Below are 27,825 nucleotides of genomic sequence, written 5' to 3'. Positions count from 1 at the left end.
ACAATGACGCCAACGTGATACCAATATAGGACCAAAATTTTTTTAATTTTTGCAGTCGTATAAAAATATATTGTTGAAAGGTTGGGACTTGAACCATTTTTGATATTTTAATGGTGCATAATCAGGGGATGGGGCATTATTTTTCAGAGGATTACCCTTCTTAAACAGTCAGCACGGTTAGCCACTAGTCCGATGCCCCAGACTAGTAAAATTTCATTCGGACTAGTAAGTTTTTGCAAAACTTTGTATGGCCCAATAAGAAAAATGTCAGAATATTGATCTTTGGACTAGTAGTTGAAAAAGTTTTTGGTGCAGACTGTTTTATGCAATGAAAAGGTCTTGCCTTGTCATGGCAAGCAAGAATATATATGGTTATGGGGTGGACATATCAAGGTCAAAGGTCAAAACCAGATATCGCCTTGTCATGGCAAGCAAGAATATATATGGTTATGTGGTGGACAATTCAAGGTCAAAGGTCAAAATCAGATGTCACCTTCCATGGCATGCCTTGTTTTGTCTTGATGTTTCGCACCCATGTGTCAAAGTCCAAAAGCCTGAGTCAAAGGATAAGAAGTTAAATTCTTGATAGGACAATGGAGAAAATTTAAGACTTCAAGGATATAGGCCAAGGTCACAGGAAGATAATAACAATATGCAAGATACCTCTTATGGTTATACACCTGTGTGTATAATACCAGACAGAAGTAAAATAATAAAAATAATGAACTGCAAGGAAAATTAAACATGGAAAGTCTGAAAGTCTGTAGTCAAATACTACCCTCCTTTAAGAGTAGACTAGTCCGACAGATGACCTATCTATCTGCCTTTAAGACTAGACTACCCCATAAAAAGGGTAGTTCACCTAACCTAATAATGATTTCATGGTTCAGCTAACAAGCAAGCTAACCAAAGATATTACCTTTACCTACACTCAATGGATTTTGTTGTAATGTGTTTGAGTTTTTGATTTTGCCATTGGTTCAGGGACTTCCTATTTCAATTTTCCTTGGAGTTTTGTATTTTTGTCATTTATACATGTACTTTTTGCATGTTATAAAAAATATTGAAATTAGCAAACTGCATGCTAAAAAGTTAGGAGCAAAAAGGATTTCCTTTATTGGTAAGTTAAAAGAATTTCATCTTAGAAAAAGATGATGACATTAAGACTATTCTAAGAGAGATAACTCTTGGTATATTTTCAAGTTGCAGTTTTATCATTGCAAAGTTTGACTACCAAGAGTTGGAAATTGGAATAAAGTATAAAGGTTAATTGGCCAAAAAGAGATTTACTGAGACTGATGTCTAGGGTAAACAGACAAATCTGTATATAAAGGTCATCCTCTCAGTCAAGGAAAATTGACCTTATCAGATGTGACCTTTGAAATGAGATTCAAAACGCATAGGCATTACTACAATGTGACAAGAGGGTGGCATGACAAGACAGGATTTAGTTTAATAGAGTTGACCTTGATAGCTGTTTTTATTTCAGTTCTGTTATTTCCACTTCTTTTTACTCAGTAGCATACTAGCATTATATTTTTCAAAAAGTTAAAGACTGCATTTTTAGTGAAATATTAGTACAATGTGAATCTGAAATTTAACCATCCCCATTAAATGCATGCCTAACTTCTAACTTAGGAGTTTCTGAGCATGTTAATCTTGGAAGACTGGTTGATGATTTCTAGATCTGTTTTAGGTTGTCTTGTGTTGTTTAGTTGCTTAATCATCAATGTTTACACCACTTTTATCAATTTCATACTACAGACACAACCAACCAAAGTACACCAAGATGCAAGCTCAGATAACCCTGCATCTAATGATACCTATGATGTAAAATTGAATTGACTTATTTATAAATTTTTGCTGATCTACTCTTAAGTAGCTATCTCCAATCTAGTCATATATCCTAAAGCACCTCATCAGTATACTATAAAATAGGTAACAAATATGGAATAGATTAGAGAATTGAGACAGAAAATGTGTCAAAGAAACAACTGGACCACAGAGCAGAAAACAGCCTAATGCCACCAATGGGTCTTCAAAGCAATAAGAAAATCCCACACCAGGAGGCAGCCTTCATCAAAATATAAAAGTTATATTTAAAAGCTTGGAATAGGTGAAATGACAGGATTTGCATTGCATTTCTATCCTTATTCAAGATGTCAGTGACTGTATTTAGCAAAAAAAATATAGCTTCAATGCATTTTGACTATGCAAGGCCACACTTAAAAATATTTTGGTTTGCACAAACCCTACCAAACATTGAGATAGTGGGTAGGTAGGTAGGCATTTTCTTTTTCTTTTTTTGGCAAAGAGAAATTTAAGTATCAGATGTCTATTAGTCTTCATGCTTATTTGAATAAAAAAATATATTTCAACATCAGGTTAATAAAAGATTTTGAGTAGGCAGCTATTTTCTGGGTAGGTAGCGTTTGGACAAACACACATATTCTTTTTTTATGGCCCAAATAGCACAGGTTCAGTATTAATTTTGATGTTAGCATTGATCAGTAAAGCTTGAAAATTCGACAAAAATGATAAGAGGACTAATGTTATTGATGACTGACATTTAGTAGCCACTGGCCTTTTACCAGACTTTCAGAATAATTTGATTTGTACCTTGATTATTATGGTTTGGTTGTTCAGGTCTACAGCTGACGGAACAGGATTTGGACTCTGTGTCAGATATAAATATGTTGCTGTGGAAACAGCACTCAGAGTTATGGCCCCTGCTCCAGCTAATTTTAGATAGTCCATGTCCCGTCCAGTTATCTTCTGAAATAAAAATAAAAAGACAAATGTCAAGGTAATATCCTTGTTCCAGTTATTTAGATGTAAAGTTGTACTTAATCTTATTACTACATCATGTCATGTTATAAGTAAATCGTCAAACTATAATCAGAATATATCCCAATAATACTGGATTATGTATGTAAATATTTATGTTAAATAATTAAAAACTTTATAACATTTAACAGATTTAAAGTATATATTATTTATAAATTGATTACCTGGTAAATAAATACTCATCTACATGTACATGTATATACATTTATATAAATCTTATTACCATAGATTCGTCTCCTTGTTAAGTTTAAATTTTATAATCCTAAATTGATGGTATTTACATGTTCATACCTTTTTAAATTTTAATAGTAGGTAGTTTAATAGTTACGCATACATATAGCTAATGTTTAAATGGACTGCAGTTTTCTTTTTTTACAAAAATTCATAATTGAATGTAAACAATAAAAATCTCTTAACTTATAAAAAATAATTATCAAAAGACTTGAAAATTTTCCCTATATGCTTTAACTATACAAACCATTGCCAAATTTCTTTAGAAAATTATTAACATCCCTATGTTGTTACGTATATGATCAAAATGTTACTATCAAAAGTACGCTGAAGCTTTATAAAGGTCACATGTACATGCAAGGCCAATAATCCTCAAGGTTACTAATACTACAATCATACCATTTTATGACCTTGATCTTGAACTTAAAATGATTCATGTTTTCTTTCACTTCACACCATACAATGTAAAGATAACTAAAACAAACAGCCACCTGTATAAGGTGAAACCTCTTCCATATATACATGTACTACACATAACCTTAACCTCACAGTATACAACAATAAGCAACCAGTCTAAAAACATTTATCAAACTGTAGAAACAAAAAATAATGGTTTGATAAATACAGAACTAAAATTAAATAACCTAGTGATAACAGAGAACTCAGTCCAAAGTTAACATTTAGATTTGTTTGCCTTTATGCTACAGTAAAAGGTGTCATACTACCAAATTATAGTACATCACATCCCGTTGTATACTGAAAAAGGGTAGAAATTTGTTCCCTTAAATTTGACAGTAGTAGGAAATTAATACATGAATAAATTTTATTGCAGTAAAACATTTATGAGTCATCAACATATATCTTTGGTGTTTCAAAGCACCATTCTTTTTTTTATTTGGTATTTCTCTAAAATATTTTGGAAAGTTGGTATTACATGGTTACTAAAGTTTATAAATGGGAAAGAAAGGGGTGAAAATTTGATTAGTTGGCTGCCAGTGCAATGAAATGTTATGTGAAATTTTGTATGTAGTATTGGACAGGATAAAATAGTGCTTATGCCAAGTTTTTTAAAAGTGAAAATTCAACCAAGACTAATAGCGAAAACCAATGGTGGTACAATGTATTACACCTAAAAAAGAATTATAGGGGCATAACATGTGAATGTCTTATCAACCAGACCTGAATTCAATAATCTGTATCAAGAAAAGGTTCATGACATTTTGAAAACAAATTCTGATCAATTTATTCATGATTTTTTTGCATCAAAATGCAAATAGAAATACATTTTTTTAGATAATAATCCTTTCATAACTACTGTAGCTGCTCCACTTAAAATTGATTAGTTTAATTTAGTTATTTCAAATCAGAACAGACCAAATTTTTGCTCCAGTATTACCAGTAAAAGGCATTCTACTCTCTATGAAGCTGGTTGGTGAATGTTATAAAAAAGGACAGAATAATATACAGAGGAGACATGTTGTCACTGAGATTCAGATCCTTTAAGAACTTTTATCAAATGTGTTCAATAATAGAATTGAATATTTATATCTGGCATTGTCACCTACCATCTAAATAGGGTCAAAATCAACAAGACTTTCATCCCCAACAGTATCACCTGACCCAATAAATACAAGTGTATGAATGGACTTTGTTAATGTTTTATCTACCATCAGAAATAGGTTATCATTAATTGACAGAACTTATATAACTAACAATTATATAGACTTTCACACAAAAAGAGAGATAGAAACAGTAAACATCATGCTATCCCCTTTAATATAAGGAGACTTTCAAAAGTTCTAGTGAATTTTTTTTACAATAATTGTCTAGAAATTATATAATTATGAGCTACAAAATTACATCATGTAGACAGAAATATTGCTGTAATACCCTCTAAATGTGTGGGACTAATTACAGTAAATGATTATATGTTGTGTATGTTACAATCCAGGACAGTTTAATTTGATGCATATATAACCTTTAAAACAGTCAAAGATTTTATCATATAATTAACTAGACAATAAATCTATAAATTTAGCCTTAAACGGCCTTCTGGTTGTTTATTGGTAAGTACTGATAAATTGAAAGGTTTTATCTAACCTAATTAATAGATACCCCTAATTCTCTACCTACAAATCAATAACACAGGTACAATGTACTTATAGATAGGATAGACAGGAAGTTAGCATGCATGTGAACTTTGGACCCAGACAAGTGAACCATGTAGCCGACCACAAATACACCACAGCAAAAAGCTGAAAACATTTATACTTAAAGGTAAATTAAGTATAACTTTTCAATACAATTTCCCCTTTATACTGGTCAAGGACCAATTAGGCAGTATATTACTTTATGCATTACTGACGTGTTGTGTAAATAATTCATACTGCTATTATCCTCAGATATCATACATTCATTTCTTAATAATTTGCTTTGTTTGATTCGATAAAAAAAAAGATATGCAGAGTTTTCTAAAAACATTTAAGGTGTTGGGGAAAGGAACAACACTTTGTTCCTAAATGACATCTTTGATTTTATAAATCATATTGTTTTTAGACATGGTGCATTTCAATATTAAAACATGAACACCTTTCAAAAGTATAAATAAAGTTTATAGGTTTTTTTTAAATTAAACTCTATACTCCTCTCAATACAGTGATATTTATTGTTCCGGTGACATAAAACTATGTATAAAATCAGGGAGGTAATAGGGTAAGCAAAGGAAGAAAAGCTTATGGGTGGATTCTGACTATTTGTTTGACTCTTTTGGCATGAGTTCTCTACTTACCACAAATTAACAAACTATGGTGTTAATGTTCAGATTGCCAGTAAGCAGAATTAATGAGACAAATAGCTGCTCATAATCTATAACAGTCAGATCAAGTTAGCCTTGACAGGTCTTCAGCTATGAGATCAATGGCTTAGAATTCATAACAGTCAGACCAAGTTGGCCTTAACAGGTCTTCAGCAATGAGACCAATGGCTCAGAATTTATAACATTCAGATCAAGTTTATAGCCTCGACAGGTCTTCAGCAATGAGACCAAAGGCTCAGAATTGATGACAGACAGACAGACAGACAGACAACAGACAGACAGACAGACAGACAGACAGACAGACAGACAGACAGACAGACAGACAGACAGACAGACAGACAGAAACTTGGATTATTAAATTTGTGCTTGAAACACCAAATCCAGTATTTTAATTGGTTATATTTTTGTTTAAAAGATATCTTTAGATGGAAATTTAGATTAAAAGCTAAAATCAACATATTAATATGACATAATAACAATTATAAATATTTTACAATAAGAAAGAGACAGGGGAAATAGTTATGCATCCTAAGATAAATTAAACGTTCAATGTATTTGGAATATTAATACAATATTTCTTATAAATATATTGTATAACAGTCATGATAGTATTATTAGACCAATTAATGTTCAAGGCATGCCAGTTGTGTGTTTGGAAAACTAGAAATGAAGAACATATGAAGAAGAAATCAGATTTGCATTGGTTTGACTTTAATTACAAGCTTAGAAGTGCATGTACTGCAATTATTAGTAACAGCAATCAGGGACATTCATTGCCAAACAAACTGTTTGAAAAATTTACATCTGACATTTTTAGGATATATATGATAAATCAGACAGAGAGTAAGAAATTAACATTGAGCCAGAATATGGCTTTAATTGATTGAGACAGAGAGTATCAAAATCTGAACCAGAATAATGGCAGACTCTTGTTTCCTAAAGACATGCTATAATTCCTTATCTTTTACAGTATATCTTTCTTACGAATTTACATATTTACTGTAAACTGTCAGAATACTGATTGCCATCTGCATGTAAAATTGAGAATTGAAATGGGGAATATTTAAAAGAGTCAACAACCCGACCAATGAGCAGATAATAGACAAAGGCCACCAATGGCTCTTCAACGCAGAGAGAAAATCCCACAACCAGAGGTGGTCCTCAGCTGGCCACTAAATAAAATTGTATATTAAATTTGCTTATTTCATTTCAAATTAAGACCAAACTTTGAATTTTGCTGTTATTTGATATCTCAAATGTCGAAAGATTCCTGTATTACGTGAACCAAACTTAAAAATGAATTTACAGTTTAAGCATAACATGGTGAAAATGGACGTCATACTAAACTCCAAAACATATAAATGAACTAAAATTAAAAAAGCCAGAGGCTCCTGACTTGAGACAGGTGCAAAAATGTGGCAGGGTTAAAAAAAAAAAAAGAAAAATTAAATTAAAAATCTAAGGAACTTCTTCTTCTTTTCTTCGTAAATTCCTCCGCAATGGAGCACCCGTGTCACACGGTAGTAAAATATAGTTCTTATTTTAAAAGAGGAGGAGGTGAAGGGATATATTTACAGGCCATTATTTATCTTTATTAGTAAACTTTAAAACACTAAAAAACAAAGCATTTGCTATGTTAAGAAAGTTTTTAAAAAGGATGTTGATAAAAATAAGTACGATTGGTGCTCAAGAATTTACAGTGATTATGTTTACATTAGTTTAAATAATTGCATTAATTACATGTATATGGTAACTCATAAAATTTAAAAGTGATTTATTTAAATTGGCTAAATCCTTAAAAATTGTTACAAATGGTTGAAAGAAAAAAAAGAAAAATAAAAGCTTCCACAGGTTTGTTCTTAATATATGTAACAGTGTCCTTAATCTGTGGTCCTTATCAGGCTTTAAATTATCTGATTTGTATAAAGTCTATTAGTTCCTCTTAAAATAGAACAAAAAAACCAAAAATGAAAGCATGAACGGTAAAAATTAAGAAAATTTCCATGTATCAGCAACTTTTATAAAACTATTTAACCTATGCTTATGCAAACTACAGCGTATGAAACAAGTCTCAGGAAAATGCATGTGACTTTTAAGGTGATTTTTTTATGCTGGATGCAAATATGTCAAAAGAATCAGGCTCCATTGGCCCTGATTCACATTCTGCCTAGTACCTTCACATTTTACAAGATTGTTTTTCATTGTAAGTGCGCCATAATGGTTTCTACGATGTCGGAGTTTTTGTTTAAAAGGTTGTTGATTCCACTAATTGAAATACATCATCTTGAGTGAACAGTAACTTTTCGACAAAAACATTGTGTCAATTTTACTTGACAGTGACTTTATCATATCACAATATCATGTCTATGCTCTACATGTATGTCTTTGGTCCATAGCTATGATGTACTAATTAAACCGTATAATACCATTTCAAATGAAAAAAGGAGATGTCCAATACGATCGATGCTATTTTGACATAATGTCATAAACCGTTAAACGTAAACTTTTAAAAAATACCGGACTTTTATAAGGGGTAAACGTCAACTGAAACAGCAACCTAATTTTGCTGGAGTCTATGGAATCGTTTATAAAATTGTCTACCAAATTCTACGCACCTTAGTGTTTCAATATTGACAGTTAAGATACAAGAATGGAAAGAACGTGTAGGAAAATTATTCGCCGGTTTCGTCAATGTCTGATGACTGGTAACCTTGAAATTTACGGAGCATAAACCGAAATTATTCAACAGGGATCCAGTTTAATTTGGACTTTGCCTTACTGTGATGTACAAGACGCAAAACTTTAGTTACTTATTAAAAAGAAAAAAAGAGATGTTTCATATTTTACAGTTGTAATAGTTGTGAATGAGGAAGACTTGAAGTGATGTTTCCGATTTTTTTATAAGTTGTTTGAAAATATTGTTTTTTTTTATTTCTTGCGCATGGTGCATTAATTTCCTCATACAGCCTCGAACTGGTCAAAATAAAACAAGGTGCGTGATTTTGCAAAGAAATATACATATTTTTCAGTAATGCGATGAGTTGCCATATTTCAAAATTATAAATAACTGAGGGTAACATAACTTTACACCATATGCAATACAATCGAACATAAAATCAACTGTGTTGTGCATTTACACAAAAAAAGGGGGAGGGTTGTGACGCCGGCGTTTCTAAATTATTCCAAGTTCCAGCAAATTATTGAATATCAGTGGTAATATTAAAAAATGCAAATATATTCATCAGCAGGACTGTTAGTAATGTTAGAAAGTCGATGTCCCAGAAAAAGTTGAAAAGATAATGTTTCTTATAAGTAAAATTATCTGATACTTAGTCCAAATAATTAAGACGTCTGGCAAGGCTATTTGAATTTTTTTCTGGGACGCCTTCCTACAATGTCATAACGCTGAAGCCATTTTTTACGTCTTGACTTATAGTATAGTAAAATACGGATCTGGATCGGACCGGAAACGATTTTTGTTCCGGAATTGAATAAAAACGTCTAGGGTCGGGGGCTTTGAGTCAGGGTCGGTCGGGAAACGGGAAACATACATATATTTTTTTTTGGCCTAAGGCAGGCACATGAAAATTTTGAAAAAAAACGTTTATCTATAAGTGCATACAGGTAGGGATTTCTGACAAGTACAGGGTTGAAACTTTTACGTACACAAGTCAACATAAAAGGTAAAATGGAAATGATTTTGTGTTTCCATTTTCTAGATGTTTGTCCGAGCAAGTATTCGATTAGTAAATCTTCTGACGTCAAGTTGACATCCCTAGTTACAGTGATGTCGTTAGAAGCCGGCAGCCGGCGATTTTCGCCGGTTATTGTCCTTTTCCCGCCGGCTATTTTTGCATGAGTAAAAAAAATTAATAAGATAAAAAAGATAATCAGGTTAATATTAAAAAATAATTGTTCAATGCATCAGCTTCCACGATTAAAGTCGCGATAAACAAGGATGTAAATCAGTGTTTACCTTTGACTAAATATAGTTCACGTAAATGCAGTCCGCTGATTGGTCGTCTATTTAAAGTCGGTAAGTATTGTAATGTTTGCAAGGATAAAAAGAGAGACGTTCCGATGGACATTATGACCCTGTTTGGTTTTTGCTTCAAGAGAAGGAATAAGCCAAAGATGACAATAGCATGTTATGGAAATTAATATATCAGTCAAATAAAAGAAAGTATAATATATATAATGTTGTCAAGAATCTGGAAAACAGCACCTTTTGAAGTTCACATTTCAAAGCCCACGACCACGTGGTGTCCAGAGAATGAAGGTCAATAACGAAAGTAGAATATTGTCGACCACAAATAATTTTTAAAAATATCTTTTATAGTTCAAAAGGATTTTAGTTTACTGATTACTGAACAGTTAACAAATAAGAGAAAATAAAACGACATAGCTTGACAACATGTTTGAAATACGTGTACAAGTCTTATATGAGAAAAAAGGGGGTCATTTGTCACTAAGTACGTACGCAAATAAATCGATCAAGATATTTAATAAATTCGATTATTTTTGAAATAAAATTATAATATTTCACCTATTATTTCACAGGCACTTGCCTGTGTATTATTTACATATATTCAAGAACAGACTTCCTTAGTTGTCTTACAAAAGACACCTTCCCAGAAAAAAATATAATATAGATTAGCCTTGCCAGGACTACGGATTCTCATTTAAAAAAAAAATCAATGTGATTGAAGTCAACAACAAAAATAAGAAAAAAATTAACATTTTCCCAAGCATCTAAATCACTCTCAGGTATGCTCAGAATGCAGGAATTTTAGTCTAAATTTTCAAATCTTTTTGGGGATAGCCAAGGACGTATATTATGTTAGTTATACGTCCTTGGGATAGCATACGATTTTATAAAATATAGCACCTCTGTAACAGTTTTAACTTTGAAATCGAAGCTCCAGCTGACTACTAGTCAGTGAATATTGTTTTTAATTTTGTAAAAACAAAACCAACACTTTTTTAATATAAAATTAAAACATAATGTTCTCAATGTCACAATTACAATTTTCATTTAAAACTAAATTATTCAAGTGATAATTCAAACCAGAGACAATATGTTTCTATTCAAACTAAGATTTTTGGATTCTTTCAGTTCAAAAATATTAACTAGCAGTCAACCTGCAGGAAAATGCACAAAAATGTATATTGGTCCATCAAGATGATCAATGGCGTGATCACATGTACAGAAAATTTACTCATCATGTTGCTAATTTTAGTTAATCATTTACATTATCTTCAGTAAAAAATGATGTTTTCAGAGGTCTGAATAAGGGTCTAGGACACCCCCAGAATGCAGGATTTTGCCCCATTTTAAAAAAAAATCCTGGGGCCCTTGAGCGGGCCCCAGACCCCCCGCCGTAGTAGCGCGAACGGCTTCGCCGTCCGCATGTACTTGCCGCCTATTTTAGAAATTCAGCCTGCTTCTTCAAAACTTAGTGACATCACTGCTAGTTATGACATTGTCTTGTGTTGATTTATCTAAATTGTTTTTCAGCGCAAAACTAAACTTTCAAAATGGCAGAAGAAATGGTAACTTTAGATTGGTCCAATGAAGAGGAACTTTTAAAAGAAGAGGAAGAAGAAGAAAAGAAAGCTGAAGAAGCAGCCAAGGAAGACGATAAAAAAGACATAAAGACAGAAGATGAAGTGAAGACAGAAGAAAAAAAAGATGAATCCATGGATACAAGTGAAAACAAAGATTCTGAAGAGAAAAAGGATGAATGGGTGAAAACACTGTTGACATATGGTAAATAATAATAATAATAATAAATTCTTAGTAAACACAGTTAGTTACAATTACTTATCTTCCCTGAGGCCCTCAAAAATGGTTTTAAATATCTGTCATAAATAACTTAACAACATGAGAAGCTTCAACAAGTATGAAAAATAGAATAATTATATAGGAATGAAGTGTATAATGTATGGTAATTATACCTCCCTCTTTTTCAGGTGTTGTTTACTTTTTAAAAGTTTTTGTAAGGTTCTCCTTAAGCATGAAATTTTTATGTTACATCATTGTTATTGTTATACTGCCTGACAATCAGTTCAATCACCATTAGTCATTTACTTTATTAGATTTAAAAAAATATGAATTTATTAATAAATCATCCTGTCAAAATTAAGTACATGTGTATTCTCAATTTGAAAGTTTACAAACTTCATATTGTGCTACAAAATGTAAATACATGTATTTTAATCTATTTCAGTATTGAGGGGACCTGTCAAGGTGACAAATTTACAGATCAAAGATTTGTCATCTAGGGAACTTCAGGGTGTGTTACACAAGTCATTCAATACACAAATAGATTTCCAAACAAAAAAAGGGTAAGTTGTTTTCCTTATTTCAAATAATTAATTTTTGTTTTGGCTCTGTTCTTGAAATTGATAATAACAAGAGAGAAACCTTAGAGAGCAAAAATCAACAGAAAAATAATATGGTCAAGTTTAAGATCAGCTAATTATAAAAATGAAGATGTGGTATGATTGCCAATGAGACAACTCTACACAAGAGAACAAATGATACAGAAATTAACAGTAAGAGGTAACCATATGGCCTTTAACTATGAAGAAAGCCCATACCACATAGACAGCTACAAAAAGCCCTGAAATGACAAATGTAAAAAAATATTCAAATAAGAAAACTTGTGACCTAATTAATGTACAAAAAAATGAATGAAAAACAAATAATTAACACAGCAACAAACGACAACCACTGAATTACTGGCTCATGACTTGAGACAGGCAGAATGTGTCGGGTTTAAACATGTTTGCAGCAGGGTTTCCCCTGGGTCAATTATTTTTTTCCCACCTCTTTCACCAAAACAATATATTTTTCGCCACTTTATTATTTTTTTCGCCAAGTAACATAAATATATTTTTAGTTTAAAATTTATCTTTTTTTTCTTTCTACCCCGTGAGACGTAAAACTATGCTTGAAACCGTGACGTGTGTCACTCAAACGACTTTAAAGTAGTCTCCCTAATCAATTACCTATATTAAGTAAATGAATAATTAAAGTTTTAAATCGGAGATTTTTCTTGGTTTTGAACATTTTTCGTCACAACAGCTTTCTTTTCTAATCTGTTTTCAAAAAGAGAGGAGACGTCAAAAATTTGCTTCAAACATGTGCGTCACAAAGTGGTAAATAAATTATGTGGAAGCCATTTAACCATATCATGTCAAACAATTCAATCAACACCTTTATTAATTAGTCCTTTGTTGTCGATAGCTAAAAAGTAAATAAACAAGATGGAGGAAAATAAATGTTATATATATTTCTTTCGCAAATGACGAATTTTTATCGCCACAATTATTATTTTTTCGCAAACTGCGAAAATGGCGTGCCAGCGGAAACCCTGTTGCAGGATCCCAACCCTCCCCTAACCAGGGACAGTGATGTAACTGTACAACATAAGAAGGAACTATATAAATCAAAAGCTGAAAACAGAATTAAATTATCAGATGGATACAAGTAGAATTACATCCAACAAAAGTGGAAGTAGTTGTGTACTTGTATGTCCCAAAAACAAAAGTTCACATTTATTATTATATAACTGAAATTGTCAAATAACTTTTTATAGGATTGATTGACTTAATTTATCCAATTAGAATATGAGATGTAGGAATGCTAATCTGACAGTGAGAGTGCTGAGTCTTTGGATAAAACAATTAAGGGAATATGGATAGTACATTTCTTGTAAATAGATGCCTTATACTACAAAGCATCTGTACTGCATTTGTCTTACTTTGACCTAATTTTCATGTTTAAACAGGAGACTGTATTTGGTTATATTATTATAACAACTAGAACACACCCGTGATATCGCGGGTCCGTCACTGAATTCAAGTATTTAACTATGCGCAAGCCTTATTTCAGTATTATTATTGTCATCTGATAAAGTTATGCTGATTATAAGATACACAGTTTTCTCTGCTTTCAAATCTTTCTGTTTGAACCCGTCGCACTGGAACTTATTAATTATTGGTTATATTAATTATTTGGAAAACAAAAGATCCTAAATTAGTTATAAATAAAGTTGAATTCTTTGATTCGCTGTTTTACGTCATGACGCTAACACATTGAAAACTGTACCTATACGCCTTATTTTAAGTCCAGATTTTTAGTATTCGTTTGTTATCTTGGAAAGTCTTACTGATTAAAATACTACAAGGCCAAAATAAAAAGATTGTATGTTTGCCCAAACGCGACCGACCCAAAATAAACCCGCCGACTCAAATTCTTTTTTGACGTTTTTTTGAAGAATTTTTTTTTTTCGGATTTTTTTGGGGTCCGCTCCGTCATCGTACAAAACTTAATGTTTGTCGTCTTTGCGTTTGAAAGTAACTGTGAATAAGATTAAAAGAAAGCGTATAAGAGACGCAGTTAATCGATATTCGATGTTCTAGCTCTGTTTTTATCTTCTGATTTAAAGAACGTAAAGAAGTAAAACGTGAAGTGGCACAGTTTTTTTACGCTGTAGTTGTCTGTACTACCAAACCCTTACCTATATGCTCAATGTTAATTTCATCGTGTTATCGAATATCTGATTAGAATATTCAGGTAGATTTGTTCAAAACCATGTGCAATCGAATATTTTCAATGTTATTCTGACAGGAAATGGATCCGGAAGTTGCGAATTTACAATCTTGCAAGAAGATTTTGTTTTTACTGAATAAAAAGGAATTATTTCTTGATAAATTGTTGTCTTTAACTATAATCTTCCTTTATCATGTAAATTAGATGCCCTTTTATTCAAATAGTTCAAATTTACAAGTCTCATTAGACAAGATCAGTACGTTGCTGTTTGGGAGAATTTGATAAAACTATAATTGCTCACAGAATCAGAAATATAATCTTAACTGAATGTAACTCCTTCTGAATAATTTATTGCAATATAAATATAAATCCTTTTTGACAAGAGAAATCTGACTTTTGTCAGAAATATTTTTTTCACATGTGCAAAAGTAAAAACATGTTATTGACGCCATATTGGATTTTTATACAAATTTGTGAGGAAGCCTCTAGAACCATGACCTAAAAATAAATAGTCTTCAGAAAACGTTAACTTTTTGTAATTATATTTTATCAACAATGATTATTTTCAAAAATTAAACTTGATTATTTAAAGAAATAAAATTATAACAAATACGTTTTTAGTTTGGAGATTCTACAGAACATGCTTTGATCTATTTATAGCCAAATTAGTTTACCTGTGTGATAATGTAAAATATTTTTTTTTTCAAAACATAAAAAAGACACTAAGGATGATAGATAAATAAATAAATATTTTAGGACATTTAATCTATTTTAATAGAAATAGGATTTAAAAACTGCAAACAAATTTAATCATTATATATTAAATCAGCTGATATTTTTTTTACACAAACATCGTGTTGATGGAACTGTTGAAATCACTTCATAAATCCACCAGCCCTTTCACACAGTTAGCAATTGTCAGGATTATAAACATCTCAGGATACAAATCATATTTAGACTAATTTTTTTATAGAGGTTTTAAATTCATGGCCTTTGGTTGTCTCTACAAAGGTTTGACGGGAAAATAAAGATATACTGTTATAATTTCTTTTGATATTTTCATGCAAATTCCGATAAAAAAAAAAAAAAAAAAAAAGAATTTGCCTACCTACCTACCCACACCCAGTCATCATGGGTCGGGTTTGGGCAAACTGAAATATTTTTAATTGTGGCCCAATGGGTAACAATTTGACAATGATTGATCGAATTTAGTAGTGTCAACCCTGTGATTAGTATTCGTATTGTTATCTTAGAAAGTCTTGCTGATTAAAATACTACAATGGGTAACAATTTGACAATGATTGTTCGAATTTAGTAGTGTCAACCATGTGATTATGACTCGTGTATATAGCATAATCCTAAATACACCGTTTGGTGGTGCGCCTGTCAGATGGCGAACGTACAGATAAGGTAATAGGTAACAGGTGAATATACTTTTGGTGTCGGTATCGGACTCGACATGGAACTTCTTAATTATTGACAACATTAATTACTCGGAAAACAAAAGGGCCTGGAGTGGTGTAATTTTTAATCTACACCTTTGTACTATATTAGTTATATATAAAGTTGAATTCTTTAATTCGTCGTTTTTACGTTATGACGGCTGACAAATTGGACCTCGTTATTTTAGTATTATTAGAACACACCCGCGAAATCGCGGGCATTCAGAGCGTAGTTTAAAGTACGTAAAGTGTTGTTGGAAGAATTTTGTAAAATACAGAATGACTGGAGAATTTCAGCAAAAGTATCATAAATCATAAGTTATTGGGGACAGGAAAATGTTTTTTTACCCTCCACCTTTATTTCCAAAGTTCCCAAGTTTTGTTTTTCTATCAATTTCAATATGAACATACATTTAGTATGTTATGAACATATACTACGTTCATTACTATATACATAAAGTGTATTTACTTTCAATTTTAAGTTTACTAATCGATCCATGGTGATCATTGATATAGTATACAGACCCTCTCTATTTAATAAACTCTGTGACCGCCGTGGATAGTAAACTTGAAAATGATAGCAGATAAAATTCTGAAAATACACTTTATTCGTAGTATATGTATGTTCAAAGTATACAGAAAAAACGCAAACCGCCGTGGATAGTAAACTTGAAAATGATAGCGGATAAAATTCTGAAAATACACTTTATTCGTAGTATGTGTATGTTCAAAGTATACAGAAAAAACACAAACCGGAAGACTAATCTGACTTAAAATTTCGTACAATGACGGGACAATATCCGGATGCCTTTTTTCTCGTTTTTCTCCTAAAATAACTCAATCTGAATAATCATATGAATGGATGACAAATACGACTATGCACTGCACCTATAGGACACAAAGGCGTGTTGATTAATTTATTCTGGAAAGAAGAGAAGCGACACCAAAAATGAGGTCTTCTCGTTTAATAGTATAGATAGATGTATTCATTTCTGTCAGTGTTCACCTGACCATGACCTCATTTCATGAAAAGATCTGTTTCTCGGGTACATTAACTTGAATAAGCAGTAGGTCAACTTTATTAGAAATGATTGTATTTAGATTTCATTTTCGTGCAGGTTTGATCTTGAACTATATTGAAACTATTTTAAAATAATACTTTTGTGATTTTCAGAACCATACATTTAAACTTTACACCAAATAAAGACAGATTTGCTATTGATGTGTTGAAGAGATTGGCGAGGTTTCAGCATGCCAACAAGGAAGTAAAAATACAATGTTCCCGATCTGTAGCAGCTTTACTTGGTAAGTTTTCAGTTACCATAAACAAGTTTGCAAATGGAAAAATATATTAAAAATTTAGACTTATCTATTTAAGGAATACTGATATATTATCATTTATTTTCTTCATGTAGATATAGTGTGGAAAGAAGCATTTATTAAACATGTGAAAATGAAGGGACATTTCATCAAACATGAACCATAAAAAAGAAAGCCAAAAAACTTTGAAATATAGAACAACTGAAAGTAGCAGAAAAGGCTATTATGACATTGTTTTCTTGGTTAGAAATAAAGTTGTGAAGGATTATCAATGTAAATATAAAATCAACAGAAACTGCACATTTTTGACAGCAATAATGTATAAAGTATTACATTTTAAATAATAATGTTACTGTAAATATTATTTTTCTACTATTTCCTTTGTTTCAGGATTTGAATTAAGAAGACTAGGTGTTGGCCCAGCACCACCAGGAAGTAAGTTATTCAGCTTTGAATTTTAACGGAGAAATTCAAATGACAACAAAAATTACATACAAAATTTATACTGTACCTAAAGCATACTTGATACTTGACACATTAACCAAATTATATTGGTGACATGTTTACAGTTTGTGTTTGTTTGAATGCTGGAAACTTCATTCTGGACGTACATTCTTTAAGAAAGGTGCCCACATCACTTACTTCAGCATGACAAAAATAGTGTAGGCTGGAATTACCTTTTATTTGTCATGGCTATTTATGCAATATAATCTAGTCTGATCAATACCCTTTAAAAGAATGAAAGAAAAAATCATTCTGTGTTTAAGTGAAGCCTAATGATGACCATTCATAATATGAGATCCAGGAAGTTATGCACACACAGTATGTCATGCATTTTATTATCACTCATGTACAGTACATGTGTGCCAGTTTTTTACTGCATTACATTCAACTGGATCCATGGTAAATTTTCAGTCAGAAAAATGTTAGATTATATATTAAATCATTTGTTTATACATATATGTATATAATTTTCATGAAATGACATTTCATCATTTCTATATCATCCTCTTTGTCTTTGAAATGTCTGTAAGATCAATTTACAGCTAGTGATTGGGAAGATTCATAAAGGATGTATAATTGAGATAGAACTTCTACGTGTCTTGAACATTTTATTTGAAAGTAGCCTGTCACCAGAGCAGTGGATTCTCTGATTTGAGAGATCTTAGCTATTCTTAGTTACAGTTTCTGACATAATTATCAAAGAAGTTCTGAACCTGTTTTAGTAAATTTCTGTTACATCAGTGTTTACAATTTCAATAGCCAAAACTCAGTTTCTACTCATTTGATGACTGGTTTTAGAATTGTTACCTGAAATCAAAGGACATACAATGTACATCATGATCAACATATGACTTCCCAATCACTCAGCAGTGCTAGGAACAGGTCCTAATTTTCATTGAGTTTTCAGTGAAAATATATTTGGAATGCATGTATATTACTAAAATATACATTATTCTGCTTAAATTACATGTAATATTATTAAAGGCTAGCCATTTTCTTCAAAATATTGAATGTACCCGACAGCTTAAATAAGCAGTAGATTTTGTGGGAAATGGCTAGCACTTACTAAAATTTGTTTATTTAGAGTTGGACTGACTATAAATGCTGTGGGCCAAATTACTATTGAACACCCAGCTTTGTCTCTATAAAGGAAGGTGATTGCAGAAATAAGTTCATTTGAACCCAATGAGTCATTTGATGAGATTTTTATTTTCAGCACTTCAATTTGATAAAGTATTATTTCTTTATGATATTCCACCTGAAACTACTGAAGAAGTTCTTAGAGCAATGTTTGATTGCCCAATTTGCATAATCCCTCTTGATGAAGAGGGCAATAACATGGGGTAAGTTGAAACCAGCTGCTTTTGATTTACCTGACCTTCGCTTCTTTTCAATCATGAAAAGATATTCCTCCAGAAACACATAACATTAATTTAATATGTGCTTTCTTGAGGATTAATTATGGCTTTAATGCAGAAAAGATTACTCAAAATGACTAACTTATACTGTTTCAAATTCTTTACATCAGAATTGTAGCTGACGTTTTCAGTCATTAGACTGACTTCACCCTAGAATTCTCTAATGTTCAGACCCAGCACTGGCCATCAAGTTAAGAATTCTTCAAATGCAGTTTAGATTTTGTTAACTGATATGAAGCTTGTATAATCTAGATATGACCATGAGTCCTTCATTACATCTTGTACTAAAGAAATACAAAGTACTGTTCAGACTGTTCCGTATCATCCGAGGGCAGTCTTCACACTGAACCAAAGGCCCAGCAGCCCAGGTTTGTAACATTGCTCTCGGCCTGTAAAAATCATATCTACCGGTTACATAATGTAACTAAATTTTCCAAAAATTGAGCTACAGTGCCTGTAGATTTTAAAGTTTTTTGATTCGACTGCAAGGGGTTTGAATCCTCTACAATATCAATTAACACTGAACAGTACAACAAATTTTTGATACAAGTTATTGTGGTGAATTGCATTGCAAGTGATTATTACCCTTTGCATTATGGATATTTTCACCCACACAGGACTTTAAAGTGTATTCAGATTTTATACAATAAGTTTTTCTTATTTACTTTGCTCTTGCCTAAAAGTATATCAAATTGGGTTTATATATGTTGGAAATAGGCGACAAAGTGTAGATTTATTGATTTGATATTTATCAAACATTCTAGTACTGGTAAGTATAAATTAAAGTATATTCATGAGATAAGAAAGAGGCGCAAGTAACTTTCCATACAGCCAATCACTCTAAAAATAGTAATGACCAACAGAAAAAAATAAAATATTGGTCAACCATTATGAGAAAAAAGATCTGCAAACATAATTTAACTTCAAGTATAACTGCCAGTAAAACATAAAAGATATAAGAAATAAGAAGAAACTAAGTGTGTGTGTGTTACACAAATATACCCATTAGCAACAAGAAAGAATGAGTCAAGAACTGTAATCATATGTAATAGTAAATTGGAAAAAAACACAAACTTTTGCTGTGATACATGTACATCATTATGCAACAGCAAAAAATAAGACTACTTTAATCTGCAGACACAACAATTGATTATAATTTATAGTTTGGGGGAAGGGGGTAAATCTGGAAAAGAAGAATATCGAAATTTTGATAAATATGAAATAATGAAAATTGTGCATGTGAAGAAACCAGAGAAGCTAATAATTTTTTTTGTTGTTGTGTCAAGACAACTTTAAAATTAGTATATTGATTACTTTATTTAATTTTGAATGATTTTTCTATACATGCAATGAATATTACCAGTGATAACAGTCATCATATAACACAATGAATTAGTTAAAGCAGAAGTAAATTTTTCTCTGATGATTTTAGGGCAGCATTTTTAGAATTTCGTTCAAAGAAGGCAGCTAAACAATGCCACACTGACAACACAGATATTGAGATTGGAGAAAAGAAATGCAAGTTGTATAATAGATACCTGGTTGGTGGAACAAAAGGTTGGTAGTTTTATTTTGTAAAATTGATTTATTTAAAGACAAGTAGTTTGCAATATAAAAGAGAAGAAGATATAGCCTTAATGTCAGTGAGACAGCTATTCAATGACAAACACAATAATCTAAAAGCCAGATAATATTAAGTGGGACAAATGATATAAAATGTGTGTCTTTAAATAATCAGGATTTAAAAATAACAAAGCTATGCCCATCTATATCTTTGAATGACCACAATAATTTTATGCTGACTTCCAAATTGAAGCTATTTTTGTAGGATATTTTTTTATCAAAGCTTTTTCATTGTACTTTTTGTTCAAAATTTCAGAAATCCCATTGGTGCACTTAGTAGCCATGTTGCAATCTTTATAGATTTGCAGAAGAATGTATGCAAAATTGAATTGCCTAGATTTTGTATTTTACATAGTACAGTGTAACCTGCCTAATCCAACATCCTGCTTTAACTGACACATTTTCATGGTTCCAAAATATGTCTATCTTTGCAGCAGGAAAACTGAGTATTCAAACATCCTACTTAATCTGACATTTTTTTCTGGTCCCCTAGTGTGTCTTAATTACACATGTTACAATGTTTATCAATTCCTCAGACTGAAAGGGACAGATTAGCCAAATGATAGTCTGAAACAATGATAAAACTCTTTAATTTTTGTAGACAACGAAACTTTTCTTAATTTTTGCAGATGAAGATGATGCATATGAAAAGGAAGAGAAAGAAAAGCAAAAGAAAGAACAGGATCGTAAAGCAATGGCAGGACAGAAAAAGGTTCAGAACCAACCAAGAGCTCGTGGTGGTACTGGAAAAGCTAACAACAAAAGACAGGCTATAAAACAAAAATTCAATCAAGCAAGACAAATGGGACAATTTGGAGGACGACAAGGAGGAGGAAATTATGGTGGCAGTGGAGGAAACTATGGCGGTGGTGGTGGCAACTATGGTGCCAGTGGTGGAAATTATGGTGGTGGTGGTGGTGGCATGGGCGGTGGACGTATGAGTAATATGAGCCAAGGAGACCAAGGAGTGAGTACAAGTAGCAGTTCAACTTTTATACAACAGCCAAAAAAATTTGGGTAGTAAATTCTATCCTATGTTGTCTTCGTCTGAAGATATTTGGTTTCTGGACAATAACTTTAGTTAAAGTGTATGGAAATCTATGAAATTTAAGCAGAAGGTTCAATATCTCAAAAGGGAGGTTGGGATTGTTTTTGAGGAAGATGGTCCCAGCTGTTTAGGAAAAAGGGTCCAATTTCAAGCATTTTTCTAGTTTCAGGACAATAACTTGTGAATAAGTATTTTGATTGCTCTGAAATTGTACCACAAGCTGCAATACCACAAGTGGTGGTAATTATCCAAACCATTCAGGATTTAGGGGTCAAAAAGGATCTAAAACAAGCATATTGCTATTGTTCATTGGATAGTTCAATTATTTGTTTTCTTTTGAAATGTTCTTTTCTAAATGTAAAAAAAAAAAACAGACAAAAAAATCGTCATTTTAATTGAAAGAACTACTGTTCAGCTGAAGTTTTAACTTGGGTCTGAGAAATATAAAAGTATTGCAACCAAAATTTATATTGATGCATTTTATTGTCCCCCACAGGAATGTCCTATAAAGGCCATCATTAAAAAAATTAAAAAAACACTATCTCACAGCTCATATCCTATTATAAACGATGCCATGTTTGACTTGTTTGTTATGTGTCCTAACATATTGAGAAGGAAGAGAGACAAAATATTTTTCTAATGCAAAAAAGAAAAAAAAGATAGCAATGGTCCTCTTTTGGCTCACTACCGTAGAATAAATAAACATGCCTCTTTTAATATGAATATTTGATTGCAGGTTAGTCCAAATTTGATGATGAATCAGATGATGGCTATGATGAGGATGAGTCAGGGTATGGGAGGTGAAGGTATGGGAGGAGGAGGTAGTGGTATGGGTCGAGGTATGTCACGGATGGGTAACCAGAGAGCAATGTCAGCTGGAGGAGGAGGAATGGGAGGTGGACGAATGGCATATGATGATTATGGTGATTACGGTGCATTTGACGATTATGAGAGTGGATATGGACAAGGCAGAAATATGGGTGGTATGGGAAACATGGGAGGAGGAGGAGGAGGAGGAGGAGGCATGGGTGGTAAGTATTTAATTTGTTAAACCTTGTTGTATTTTGTTTCCTCATTTATATTGCAAATAATCACTGAATACAAATTTAAAGGATAAGGCTAACTCTAATGTTTATAAGGTTAACATTTTCAGTCATTTCAAAATATGATAACGACGTTTTATGTAAAAAATACTGTGAAAATGATAGAAGTGCAGAATGTGTGTTTGGTTGGTTTTTTTGGGGGGGTTTTTTTGAAGAAAAAAAAATCTGTGGAAAGTAAAAGAATAAAGGGAGACAACTTGCATCTGGTAGGTTGTAGTAAATGGTTTTACATTATTTTCTTTGTTTATTGCCAACCTCATACTGAAAAATTTTGCATAGCAAACATTACTGTTGAAAATATGTAATTGGGTTTACATTTGTGCATAACAAAATAATAAGTTAGATACAAAATTAAAAAAAAAACAACAAAAAAAACAAAACAATTATAATCTTCAAAACACAATAATTATATCAGTCTTGTAAAACTTTCTTTTAAATATTAATCTGTTAATTAAACCAGCATTATTGTTCACACAAAAAAATTTAAAAAAAAAACATTATTTGTTTTTGAAATGGTTCAAATCAAAGGAACTGTAACATTAACTATTAATTAAGATACCAAAACAAAATATAATTAGAAAAATTAAGCCAAAAATTGTTTTTATTCTGGTATTTAATTATTTAAACTTTTGTAGGACGAAGACCACAGAGCTTAATGGTAAGTTTAATGTTAATTTTTGTTATCCCCTTCCCAATGTGACAGTGTCATGTAAATTAACTGAAAACTTAGTTAATTATAATATTACTACTACAGTTCTCTGACAGAGTACAATGTTGTAAGCAAACATTTTGCTTATCAAACAATACATTCACACTTGGGCGACTTTTGTTAAGTTTTTATTTAATATAAACGGTTATACAATGACGAAACAGCAACACAATAAAATAAGAATAAAAATTTCTCAATAATATGTCAACACTACGTCCTGAGCATACATTCATATACAAACTAAACACAATAAAATGGCTGAAGAAAAAAAACGAAAATTAAATAATAGTTTAATCTGTGTAAAGATGTTTTAGAATGTCTTGTTTATTACAGGGTAACAACAGAAGGGGATCATTTGGAAGGTATTAAAAGTGAAATATTGCCTGGTTTTACAGACATTTATCTGATATGGATGGATTATAAAGACTTTTAATAGATTATTGTCATCATGTTGTCAGCTGTGAAAATGTTATCACTTTTAATTATTTTTAAGAGTGTGGTTTATATGATAATATTTGTACATTATGCAGTTTCATTTTTTTAATAATCAATATATGAAATCATTGTTTTAAATTCAAAATTTCATGATTTATACTACACACTAAATTATTTAAATCTGAACAAATTTACATTGTTTAAGAAAATGGGTTTAACTTTTTTCAACATTTGTGTAAAATGTCTTTCATATTTCATTTCTTAAAATAATATTCATTGTTTCATCATTGTTGTGAAAGAAATTGTGTAATAAATTAATTATTATATCTATGTGTCATTTATTGGTAACAGTTGCTTGTTTTTTTTCTAGATACCTTTGTCCAGAACTGCAAGATTTGATAAAAAATATCAATAATTGATAGATTTAATGTCAAACAGCAATCAGTTTCATTGATGTTGGTTTATATAAACTACCAAATGAAACATGTTTTCCAAAAACATTTGAAGCCTACTTTATTTGTCATAGAATAAATGCCTTCTGGTATTAAGGTCAAAGAAACATTTCTTCAAATTCATTTCAACCACCAAGTAAACGTTTATTTTGCATTTCTGTGCAGTTTTAACTCATTGAAGAAGCAATCATTAACTAATTAATTGGTAAATCCACTTCTTCAAAAAAATATTTGAGGTCAATGGTTTAAAGGTAAAAAAAACATTGCCTCAATATTATTATTTTGATGAGATTGGGAAACTTCATCTCATCAGAATGATTAAATCCAATTTATTATCCTTTATTATCCTTTATTCAAATTGGAGATAAATGTTTTCTGTCATAAAACAAAACACATGACTACTCTGTTCTGTTTTACCAAATTGTTTTTTCAAAGAAGCAATATCAAATTCATAAAACAGAACTCATGACTTGCCTGTGTGTTGAATTACTAAATTATTTTCACAGAAGCATTAACAATTTCATACAACTAAATATATGACTTGCATGTGTCATGTATTGCCCCAGTGTAGCAATATATATATGAAGTTAAATAGGAATGCTATGAATGTGAAATAATTAGGATTTATGTTATCTGATAAACAACTTGTCCAGGAGGATAATGTAAAAAATACATTGTTGGCAATGAATAGTTGATGTAGATTTATTTGCAGAACATAAAAACATATTTATGATTATAACCTGGCAATGCAAATTTAAAAAAGTAATATCTATTTGCTATTTTCTTGAATTCAGCTGATAATTCATTTGAAATGCATCAATGGCTTTTAGGTTATTTCTTCAATGTGTGTGGAATATAAAAAACAACCATTGCAATAGTTCATTCATGGGTCTAAGAAGACAACCTATTGCATGGCAAAACTTGTGTCACATTGACATAAAGCAGTTCAAACTTCCTGAATATGAATGAATTATTTGTGAAGGGATATTGGGCAATTACCATTTTATCCCTTAATGTTGTAACTTTAATGCTAATCCTCATTTAAAGATATACATGCAGTAGTCTCTCTCCCAATCATAAGTATATGGCACACATACTATCTTGATGAAGATCTTAACATATCTTAAATCAAGATTTTTGTATGTTTGTTTGCCAGCTTTATACATATGTGCAGACTACAACTTAATATATTGGACGCATTAAAAACCTTCAGGATATAACTTTTACAATGTTATTGTTTTATAGCCTTTCCATTACATGGGTCTTACATTTTGTAAAAAGCAGCAACTGTTACCATATTCAACATCTAATTAACCATCTGATGAATTGTCCCTGTAAGCATGATTTTCCTATTTTTACAGTGGACCAAACGACCAGAAAGATTCAGTTGTGGACTTGTTTGAGTCAGCCCTTGATGCAGTTGATAATCAAATGTAAATACCTTAACTTAAGATTCCTCAAGAAAACAATTTGAACAGTTCTACAAGGGTTATTTTGGATTTAAATGCAAAAACTGGTCTGATACATGGTACTCAGTTGTTTCAAACTTCTTAACCCAATAATTATTGGATGAGCCATATATTACTGATAATGATGTGAAATATCACATTTATGTCTTATAGCTGATGGAAAGTACATAAAAGCTACCACTTCCAACAGCATGAACTATGAAATACTTTGATTCATGTCAAATTCTTCATTTACATGCAGGCTGAAATTTATCTGTCAATTTACTCTTAAAAGTAGATGACACAAATTGTACATTTATGTATGTCAAACATTCATCAGAAATGGCCTCAAAATTGTAATTTGGCAAGAACAGTTATAGTAGGTTCTTATTCTGATAATCATTTCAGCAAACAAAAATGCATGGGAAATTGACACTGACGGTATATATAGAAAAGGTCCTGTTTCATTACATTTGATGCTGTTTTTAAATGGGATGAATATGGCAACATATTTATCTATAAAACTACATTATACAACAGATAGTTTATTCCATGAGTTGACATTTAATTTAATTGTTTTTAATTTCTGTAAAAGAAGGTTCTGTTCACTTCTATCTACAAAGATTATTAAGGAATATATTGTCTTAGAATAATCAGGGCCTCGGTGGCCAAGTGGTCTAAGTAGTTCTACTGTAGTCACTAGCCAGTCAACACTGAAGTGGTGCATTCTACTCCAATCAAAATGGACTAGGATAGTCAGTTTTCCCACCAAAGGTTGCTGGTTTTGTATGGGCACTCAAGCATCCCCAACCAATAAAAACTGACCACTACGAAATAGCACAATAGTGTTGAAAGTAGCATTTAAACTCAATTCATCTTAGAATAATCTGACCTTTATAGGCACCAATGGATTCAACAGAGATGAATGTTCAATGATCATGACTTTTGGGAGAGAAAAAAATAATCTCTATTTCATTTTTCTCCTGCAATAATTTTGAATAGTCACTGCCCATTATATTTATAAGTTCCTCTCCATATGGAATATACAGGGCATTTTATTATAAACCGATTAGTATCATGTCAGAATAAGACTGGTTCTGAAACATATTTCATTTTATTTGTGAGATAAATAAACCAATGCCTGTATCATTTTGAATTGAAACCCTATGCAGAAATACTCAGTTATAAGGCGCAGCTATGTATGCAGAGAGAAGTTGTGATGAGGAAAATTATACACACATTTATTAATGATCAAATGAAGGAAAGATACACATGGAAAAAGGTTTATCTGACATGAAAGGGTGCATTTTTTTTTTTTTTTTAACTTTTGATTTTTTTATTTCCAACAATTACAACATATACATGATATACATACAATATAATACATATAAGATAAATACAATGTCATTTTTATAAATAAATCTTAATTGGAAATATTTTACATTTTCTATAGAAAAGATAAAGAAATAAAAAAATAAAAAAATAAAATAAAATAAAATAAAGAAATAAAGAAATAAAGAAGGAAAAATAAAAAACAAAAAACAAAAAAACAAAAACAAAACTCAAAAGGATTATCCAGTTACATCCCTATCTTTATTTTTAATATCACATAATTACATGTATGTTGAAAAAATTTTTTTTTATATTTACGAGACATATTTCTTTCGTAACAGCCATCAACACTGATCAAGTACATAACATGGCAATAATATTTTCTTTAATAAAGATTATAATTAAGTAGTCCTAAGTAATTGTAACAACAACAAAAAAGACATTAGTCAGTATACAATAATAGTTTTTCAAAAACATTCCATACATTGTCAAATTCAGTTATCTTTTTATTTTTTACAGCTATCATACTCTCTAATTT

General features: G+C 31.2%; 2 protein-coding genes across 5 annotated transcripts in view; one reads left to right on the top strand and one right to left on the bottom strand.

The window, feature by feature from the left end:
• The window catches only part of LOC139487944 (long-chain-fatty-acid--CoA ligase 1-like), a 42,605-nt gene extending 33,940 nt beyond the window's left edge, over positions 1-8,665 (bottom strand). Inside the window, exons 1-2 of one of the 2 annotated variants that reach the window (XM_071273194.1) lie at positions 8,509-8,665; positions 2,620-2,775 (exon numbers count right to left, since the gene is read on the bottom strand). In XM_071273194.1, coding sequence (XP_071129295.1) covers positions 2,620-2,757 — 138 coding nt within the window. In that variant the 5' untranslated portion in view covers positions 2,758-2,775; positions 8,509-8,665. Of the gene's footprint in view, positions 1-2,619; positions 2,776-3,325; positions 3,459-8,508 lie in introns of those variants that run through there. The other variant, XM_071273192.1, reaches the window with a different exon arrangement.
• LOC139487943 (uncharacterized) overlaps positions 5,233-27,825 on the top strand; it is a 33,829-nt gene continuing 11,236 nt past the window's right edge. The window contains exons 1-12 of one of the 3 annotated variants that reach the window (XM_071273190.1): positions 5,233-5,355; positions 11,412-11,663; positions 12,124-12,241; positions 17,070-17,200; positions 17,606-17,650; positions 18,936-19,062; positions 20,570-20,694; positions 21,390-21,727; positions 22,545-22,839; positions 23,547-23,569; positions 23,954-23,982; positions 25,869-25,940. In XM_071273190.1, coding sequence (XP_071129291.1) covers positions 11,432-11,663; positions 12,124-12,241; positions 17,070-17,200; positions 17,606-17,650; positions 18,936-19,062; positions 20,570-20,694; positions 21,390-21,727; positions 22,545-22,839; positions 23,547-23,569; positions 23,954-23,982; positions 25,869-25,940 — 1,535 coding nt within the window. In that variant the 5' untranslated portion in view covers positions 5,233-5,355; positions 11,412-11,431. Of the gene's footprint in view, positions 5,356-8,779; positions 8,886-8,942; positions 8,967-11,411; positions 11,664-12,123; positions 12,242-17,069; positions 17,201-17,605; positions 17,651-18,935; positions 19,063-20,569; positions 20,695-21,389; positions 21,728-22,544; positions 22,840-23,546; positions 23,570-23,953; positions 23,983-25,868; positions 25,941-27,825 lie in introns of those variants that run through there. The other 2 variants (XM_071273189.1, XM_071273191.1) reach the window with 2 other exon arrangements.

The sequence above is a fragment of the Mytilus edulis genome, chromosome 9, assembly GCF_963676685.1.
Source record: "Mytilus edulis chromosome 9, xbMytEdul2.2, whole genome shotgun sequence".
NCBI lineage: Eukaryota > Metazoa > Mollusca > Bivalvia > Mytilida > Mytilidae > Mytilus > Mytilus edulis.
Note: the sequence above shows the minus strand (reverse complement) of the source record. Positions and strands in the feature narration are given on the sequence as shown.